The 8,736-nt window shown below is 36.9% G+C and overlaps 1 protein-coding gene across 1 annotated transcript; it reads left to right on the top strand.

Annotated features, from left to right (window-relative positions):
* Positions 1–4,325: 4,325 nt before the first annotated feature.
* On the top strand, positions 4,326–8,439 carry LOC116164061 (uncharacterized protein K02A2.6-like). Its single transcript, XM_031478189.1, has 2 exons — positions 4,326–4,346; positions 4,389–8,439. Coding segments are annotated over exons 1-2 (4,053 nt in total). The 5' UTR covers positions 4,326–4,344.
* The last annotated feature ends 297 nt before the right edge of the window (positions 8,440–8,736 follow it).

Raw genomic sequence — 8,736 nt, 5'->3', positions numbered from 1 at the left:
TGCAAACTACATAGAGTGTATACAATGTACAGGCACTTAAAATAAAACCGTAGCACCGTCATCGAAGATGCATTTCCAGTTAAGAGAAAAATACGCTGCACGCCGATAAGAACTCGCGAATCATTATAAAATGCCAACAAGAGCCATTTCCTGTATCTGCGTCGTTTCCGTTTGGTTTTCTCCAACTGCAACAGGAGTGCGCCATCGCCATCATCTCCCTTCAACAAAGGTTATGTGATTAACAAACGAAAGTTAACTTTTCAACCGTAATTAATTTCCACACGCTTTTACTTTAAGCATCTACTGAAAAATAACTATGATTTTGTTTACGATTGTCTCCACTACTTTTGTTTTGCGTATATCGTAATGTACAGATAATGTTTTTAGTCGTCGCAACTCACTTTACTTACTTGACATTTTTTCTCGAAAATCATATACCTATTTCTTTTAGCTAGATACTATATACTATTGCGACAATGCGCACCTTTTTTTTAGCGCATTTTTGCAAATTTATTTGTAAAAAGTAGCTTTTAATCTCACTTTGGCTGGCTGGCTGGCCGGCTGGCTGGCAGCAAATGTGGGCGCGTAGAAGAACTCTTGTAGAAAGGCAACGGGTGTACGTGTATCTACAAGGCCGTGTAATTTGTCAACCTTAGGGATAGGGCTACATGATGTCGGGTTGGCGATACCTGGGCGTCATCCTCGAGCGTAGTTTACTAACGTGAAGGTTTTTCAGTTTTTTCCTATCTTCCACTACAGTTTTGGTCCGATTCTTTTCAAATTAGTGTCGTCGAAAAGATGTTGTAAAGGCGCACAACTCCTGCGTGGCGGAATTTTGTTTTTTGTCCTAGGGGCGAAATTAACGACCGTTAGCAAGGCGCGCGAACGCGTCTTCGAGATGTAGTCAACTTCGGGCGCCTTTTACCTTCCGTTGCGAATTTTGTCACGCGATTTAACGTTTCGTAAAGCTCAAATCGCTGTCTCTCTTTCTCGTGTCGCCAATAGAATCTCGACCAATGAGAAGTGCCCCAAAAATTAAGTACTATCTTGTGGAAGGTTTTTAGCGAAATCCACCAAAATGTGGGTGTAATATAAGTATGCCCCGAAAAAGGAAATGTGGTAGCCTCCAAGATCTAATTGATCGTGGAGTGAAAACTTCAAACGCGAATTTGGGGTGAACGGGGCGTCGGAAGTGGATACCGTCAACGGGAATGTGGTAGCCCCTGACACGATCTCACTGATGGTGGAGTCAAATCTTCAAACGCGTATTGGAAGGGAACGGGAGATCGGAAGTGGATACCGACAAAGGGAATATGGTAGACCCCGACAAGATTTTACTGATGGTGTAGTCAAAACTTTAAACGCGAATTGCGGGTGCACGCGGAAAGTGGAAGCGGGTACCGACAAAGTGAATGTAGTAGCCTTCGACAAGATCTTTTATTGATGGTTGAGTCAAAAGTGGCTAATAGAATACTGATCTGCTACACAAAAATGCGCTGAAGTCCCTTCGATCTCACACGAGGACTTTGATAATTTTTTCCTATCTTCTACTACAGTTTTGGTCCGATTCTTTTCAAATTGGTGTCGTCGAAAAGATGTTGTAAAGGCGCACAACTCCTGCGTGACGGAATGTGAACCCTTGATTTTAAAATGCTTACAGCGAACGTAAATATCAATATTTTGCGCCCAAATTTTTTTTGAGCGTTTTTTAACAACAAAATCTCCCGATTTCAGTAAAAATCAAAAAATGTCGAACCTGCCTAATGCATGGTATTCCAACCGCTGAGTAAATAACAGCCGATCAAAAATGAGTTGCTGTCGAGTCGCCTTTGGAAGTTCAAGTTAAGTACGATTTCCCATGTAAACAAAAATTCCAAAGGTAACTCGAAACCAACTAATTTTTGATCGCATAGTATAAGACCCTATGTTAACCGTTCCCGAAAGGCTATTCAAATTATTCTTGCAGCATCCGAAAGTATTCGTCATTTGGTAGGTTAGAGGGAAAATTAATATTTTATGGCTTCAGTTCCGTTTATTAACTAGTCACCGATTTTATGTTCGCAATTCTAAGTGAGAACTAGGATAGAAGTTGCAAGGAGATCGAAGTTACGTTTGACCCGAAATTCACAAGAAATAATTGGTATTAAGTACTGGACTTCTGAATTTAGGAATTTTAATCTGATCAATGTAGTAAGCATAATAACCCGTAGCTGAATAGAGATGTTGCAGCAAACGTCGCTTGACTGGAGTTTGGTGCGATTTGAAGCGCGCTTAACTATCTTGATGTTTGAGAAGGCCTCCAGATTTTCACATCGGGGATTCGAGAAATTAATGAAAGAAAGTTTTAATTTTGAGCAGTATTGTACGTGTACGTTATGAAGAAAGGCTCTTGTTTTACCTTTTTGGCATTTGTCGCCGTATTTTGAGCTTTTGCATCACTTTTGCTCCTTCGCATCTTTTGCGCTACTGAAATATAGCCATTGATTTTAAGATAGGAGTTTAAAACTTTTATTTTCGTTGATTATAAGAGGAGTTTTTTTCCTTTCTTTTGTTTCCCCATACATATGGCTAGTTAATTTTTTCATTCCCGCTTTGGGAAATTATAGTTTAACCTGTGTCGTAATTCTGTTGCAGGCCGTTCGCCGTATACCCTTCAAATCCCTGGGTTCATCGTTTGCCAGACTGGCTTCCGAAACGATTCCGCGTGACTCTAGAAATGAATAAATCAAAACGCCGCCGCAACTTCTAAGTACTATCAACTGTATCAGTGCAATCAGAATAACGTGCCCCTTTACGATATTTATCCACGTGGGCCCCCCGGCGAGGTGGAGTAATAAGGAGCTCGGTACAGTATGGTTATTTTGGCCCGCTAATCTATTAGCATCAACTAGATCTGAATGGTCATGTCACCCCTACCATTTCTATTAGTATTTACTACACGATATCAAAAGGATCGGGATCGATCGGGGATTGTTTCCAATTTTAAATTGATTATTGCATGAACTAAAAAAAAAGGAAGGGCGGTATGTAAATTCTGGTACTTACTAAACAAATAAAATGCGCGCACACGTGCGGCCCTTGCGATTTGAAATTGAAAGGTTCAAGCAGTAAAATGTAAACGACAACACATAATGTGGATCTACTAAGTTTGTGGAGCGACAGCCAAAGAATATTAGTTGCTATTTGCTACAGCGTAGATCGTCAAGTCCAAATCGATGAGTATTGTAATATTTTATTCCATGGTATTGATAATAACATCACGACAGTAATATTAATAACTAGTTGGCCCGACGGACGTTGTCCTCTTTCTTAGCTATGAATACCTATCCAATTCGAACTGGAATAAATAATAACAAAAAATTATTTCATGAAATTCGCTGTGGCTAGCACAGGTACCACCGACCCTACCTGCGCATGCGCGATTCTGCCCTTTTATGTCTAAGAATAGGTGTAGCAAATTTGGTTTAAATTGGTTCAACCGTTTAGCCGGAAAAGAGATTTTGACACACTTGCCCCAAAATCTCCCCATCACTCCCCAAAATAATAAAAAATAAACGCACTCACTTCTAGTTGCTTTTGGCAATTCAGATCTACCAACGTACCTTTTTTTTGTTGCGCCAAATTCCGTAATTTGAAAGCAATTATTGTATTTCTGGATATGAGTCAAAAAATGTATAGAATCTAGCCAATGAATGTAGTGGCTCTGGTGGCGGTACCAATGGCGTCAAATTCACTTGCCCACTGGCGCAACATAATCCCGGGGCTTCAGTGTTAAACTTAAAAGCCTAATAGCAACGATTTACTTTAACTGTAATCGATTGATTGATAATCGTTATACCTAAATGCAGCTCGATAGGGTTTAAAGGGGACATTTCTGCGTTGGTCATATCGATTCCGGTAACTTCGTTTCGCGCTTTGCTTTGCTCGTCAGTTTGACTTACTCGTATTAGTTTGACTTGTAGGATTATGAATTCTGCGACGTAAGTTGGTACCATGTTGGTACGTCTAATAAGTAGCATCTTTGTTAGGTTGGCAATAAGCGAGTTTGGGACAAGAGACACTTGCAATAATGTAATTGTCAGAAGGTATGTACGTTTTATCCGTTAATGTTTGTAATATACAAAATCGTCCTGAATAGCGTTTATCATTGCTCTCGGTATTTATCCATACCCATCCATTTACCACAATTGGCGACGAGGATAATTGGATTAAAGATAATTGGAAAGGATAATTGGTTAAAAGAAAAGGTCGATATTTTTTTTCAACATAACCTAATTGGACGCGTGCTCTAATTTTTCTAATACATATTTTTTTGGGCTACGTTCGTTACAACTTGGTGGAAAGATGCCAGCCGGTGTACAAAACGCTGTAGTTACTGACCCAGTTAGGCCAGCCGGTGCACAAAACGTTGTAGTTACTGACGCAGTCATGGGACACAGACCAATTGTAGGCTCGATGGCAGAATACAATCCAAAGGAAGATTGGGAGTTATATAAAGAGCGTTTGGATCAATTTTTTGAGGCGAACCAGATTACACATGCACCATATTGCACAGCGACACTCATCACGTTAATTGGAACATCAACGTACCGAATTTTGCGAGATTTATGCAGCCCAGTTTTGCCAAAGGAGAAGACATATGCGGAGCTTTGTCAATTGTTAAGACAGCATTTTACTCCAGCGGTAGCAGTATTTAAAGAGAGGATTGAATTCTATAGTGCAAAGCAAGAGGACGGAGAAACTATCAACGATTGGTATTTACGAATTAAAAGCTTAGCTTCAAATTGCAATTTTCATCATTTGGAAGACATCCTCAAAGACAAATTTGTCACGGGAATGTTGCCAGGCAGAATTTTAAGTCGTATTTGTGAAGAAGATCCAACCAAGAAAGATTTGGAAGCACTCAAAGTTTTAGCACAAAGTTTGGAGGTGACGCTGAAAGAGAGAGACAACATTCATTTTGTGGGGCGAAGAAAATCTTCACAGTTGCAGGGGAAATCTGGACAACAGAAACGAGAGGTGCCGTCAAGGAGTTTTCAACCGATTCAAAAATCTTCAAGTAAATTCCAGCCAGGGGCTAATACGAGGTGCTACGCTTGTGGTGAGACAAATCATAATTATAAATTTTGTAAATATAAACGATATAAGTGTACTAACTGTTCAAAGTTTGGGCATATTAGTAAAGTATGTGCAATTAATATAAAAAAGCAACATTTTTTACAAGTTAACGATGAAGAAGTTGTTGAAACAGACGATTTTCCAGAGGCATTGTACAATCTATTTAAATTGAGCGATAAAGACATTGTAGATAGGCAAAGTTTATTTAGTATTCAGCTAGAAATAGAGAACATTAAATTTTGTTTTGAGGTAGATACGGGGGCTAGTGTGTCCATTTTGCCCGAAGGTATTTATAAGGAAAAATTGTCTATGATTCCATTAAGAAGATGTAGTACTAGTTTACAATGTTATGATGGAAAAATGATTATTCCATTAGGATCGATAAGGGTAAACCTATGTTATCAAAATAACAATTTTATGACAACTTTGTTAATTGTAAATAGTAATGGTCCACCATTATTGGGTCGAGATCTGATAAGTAGATTAGGAATTAAGTTAGTGGAATCGAAAAACAATAATGTTTATAGTATTAACGTGGTAGGGAATTCTAAGAGCTTGAACGCTTTGTTAGATAAATATGAAATCATTTTTCGTGACGAGTTAGGAAAATTTTCCAAAAGTAAAGTTTCTATTACCGTTCCAGTTAATACAAAACCAATATTTTGCAAACCTTATAATATTCCATTTGCATACAAGGCCAAAGTTGAGCAAGAACTTGATAGATTAGAGAAAATTGGCGTAATTACAAAAGTCGAAACAAATAATTGGGGAACACCACTAGTTCCAATTATTAAGAAAGATAATTCAATTCGTTTATGTGCTAATTACAAAATAACTGTAAATAAGTTTTTAGATAACTTCAATTACCCAATACCTTTAATTGAAGATATATTTGTAGCATTACAAGGAGGTGTAGAATTTACCAAATTAGATTTAAGCCAAGCATATAATCAGCTCATAGTGGATGATCAGACAAAATCACTATTAGCGTGGAGTACTCACAAAGGAGTTTATTTAGTTGAACGATTACCATTTGGGGTGAAAACGGCATGTGCAATTTTTCAAAAAGAAATTGATACTATCTTAAAAGGGTTAAAAGGAGTGTGTTGTTTTATTGATGACATTATTATAACAGGTAGTACTCGCCAAGAACATTTGCAAAATTTAGAAGCAGTTTTAGTTAAGTTAGCCGCTTCTGGTATCAAAGTAAAGCTAGATAAATGTGAATTTTTTAAAAGTAAAATTAATTATCTAGGTTACGTTATTGATCGAGAGGGGTTACACAAAGATAATGCGAAAATTCAAGCAATTAAAAATGTAAATAGGCCTGAAAATGTCACTCAATTAAAAGCTTTTATAGGTATGGTCAATTATTATGGCCGATTCATAAAAAATTTGGCAAATATTCTAAAACCGTTGTATGAACTATTGCGTAAAGATGAAAAGTTTCGTTGGAACAAAAGTTGCGAGGAGGCAATGGAGAAAGCAAAGGATGCTATTAGTTCAGATAATGTACTGATACATTTCAATCCAAAGTTACCACTTCAGTTAGCTTGCGATGCTTCTATGTATGGCATTGGTGCGGTTTTGTCACATATTGACGAACAGGGAATGGAAAGACCAATAGCATTCACTTCAAGAATTTTATCGAAAGCTGAGCAAGGATATTCAATGTTAGATAAGGAAGCTTTAGCTATTTATTATGGAATTAAAAAATTTTCTCAATATTTGCTAGGACATTCATTTACGTTGCTTACCGATCATAAGCCGCTTGTATCATTATTTGGGGAAAATAAAGATATGCCTGCGTTAGCAGCAAGTCGATTACAGAGATGGGGTATATATATTAGTAATTACGATTATAAAATTAAGTACATAAAGGGAACACAAAATTCTAGTGCTGATGCATTATCTAGAATGCCATTAGTAGTAAATTTTGTAGAAAATCTAGATGTACACCCTCAGCTCAATTTTATTGAAACTGAAAAATTAGCAAACTTAAGTCAAATTCAACAAGAAACTCAAAATGATACAGTACTAAAGCAAGTATATAACTTTATAATGAGGGGGTGGCCTAAATATTTAAATAAAGACGATGTTGTATTAAAACCGTATTTTGACAAAAGGAATGAATTAACTGTAGAAGAGAACATTATCATGTTAGGATATAGAATAGTGATTCCTGAAATATTACGAAAAAGTATACTTGAGGAATTACATTCCACTCATTTAGGAATTAATAAAACCAAGAGTATAGCTAGATCATATTTTTGGTGGAGCACAATGAATAAAGAAATTGAAAATTTGATATTATCATATGATGCTTGTTTGGTGAATAGACCAGAACCACAGAAATTAGTAAAACCATGGCCAAAAACAAATGAAGTTTTTGAGCGAATACATTTAGACTTTGCAGGACCGTTTAAGGATAAATATTTTTTAATCATAATTGATTCTTTCAGTAAATGGCCTGAAATATTTCAGTTAAATACAATTAATACAAAAATTACAATTGAAAAATTAAGGGAAACATTCGCTCGCTATGGAATTCCTAAAACAATCGTATCAGACAATGGAAGACAGTTCACATCATCGGAGATGAAAACCTTTTGCGAAAATAACGGCATTAAACATGTTTTTACACCACCTTACCATCCGAACAGCAATGGAGCAGCTGAAAACACAGTAAAAACCTTTAAAGCAAGTTTGAATAAAGCATTAAAGGATCCCAAATGCAGAAGTGCATCCATAGAAACACTGATATCAAGATATCTGTTGTGGTATAGGAATGCAATGCATAGCACAACAGGAGAATCACCAGCCCAAAAGATGTTTGGAAGGAAACTACGAATGAAGTTTGATAGGATTAGATCAAATAATAACATCGAACTGGAAGGCCAAGTAACAGACAAGAAGCAATGTTTGGTGGGGGCACAAGTTTATATAAGAGATTATAGAAATCCCAAAGAACAAAAATGGATTAGAGCATCGATAACAAAGAAGATCGGCGAGGTAATATATGAATGTGAAATTCCGGAAACCGGGACAACGCACAGAAGACATCGGGACCAGATAATACAAGTAGAAAAACATTCAAGGAGCACAGGAGACAAAGGAAAATCAAAAACTAAAAGGATAGGGTATGTACCGAAGACGATGGAAGAAAATAAGACGACATCAAATTTGGATGAGAGAAGCCACACGATTCAAAACGAAGTATTAGTTGAAGACGAAGTATTAGACAATATCGATCAAGGAATTGTTACTGCAAGTACACGACCAAAGCGTAATATTAGAAAGCCAGATAAGTTAGATTTATAGTTCGAAATAGAATTGTGAGGGGGTAGTGTTAGGTTGGCAATAAGCGAGTTTGGGACAAGAGACACTTGCAATAATGTAATTGTCAGAAGGTATGTACGTTTTATCCGTTAATGTTTGTAATATACAAAATCGTCCTGAATAGCGTTTATCATTGCTCTCGGTATTTATCCATACCCATCCATTTACCACAATCTTGAAAAAACTAAAATTCAACTGAAAATAGAAATTGACTCCCTTAAGTGTTCCTGTATAACTATGCATACAACGTGTTTAGTCTATCAACAATTCAATGCCAAA

The sequence above is a fragment of the Photinus pyralis genome, unplaced genomic scaffold, assembly GCF_008802855.1.
Source record: "Photinus pyralis isolate 1611_PpyrPB1 unplaced genomic scaffold, Ppyr1.3 Ppyr1.4_LG2, whole genome shotgun sequence".
NCBI classification, from domain to species: domain Eukaryota; kingdom Metazoa; phylum Arthropoda; class Insecta; order Coleoptera; family Lampyridae; genus Photinus; species Photinus pyralis.
This window is presented reverse-complemented; position numbering and strand designations above follow the sequence as displayed.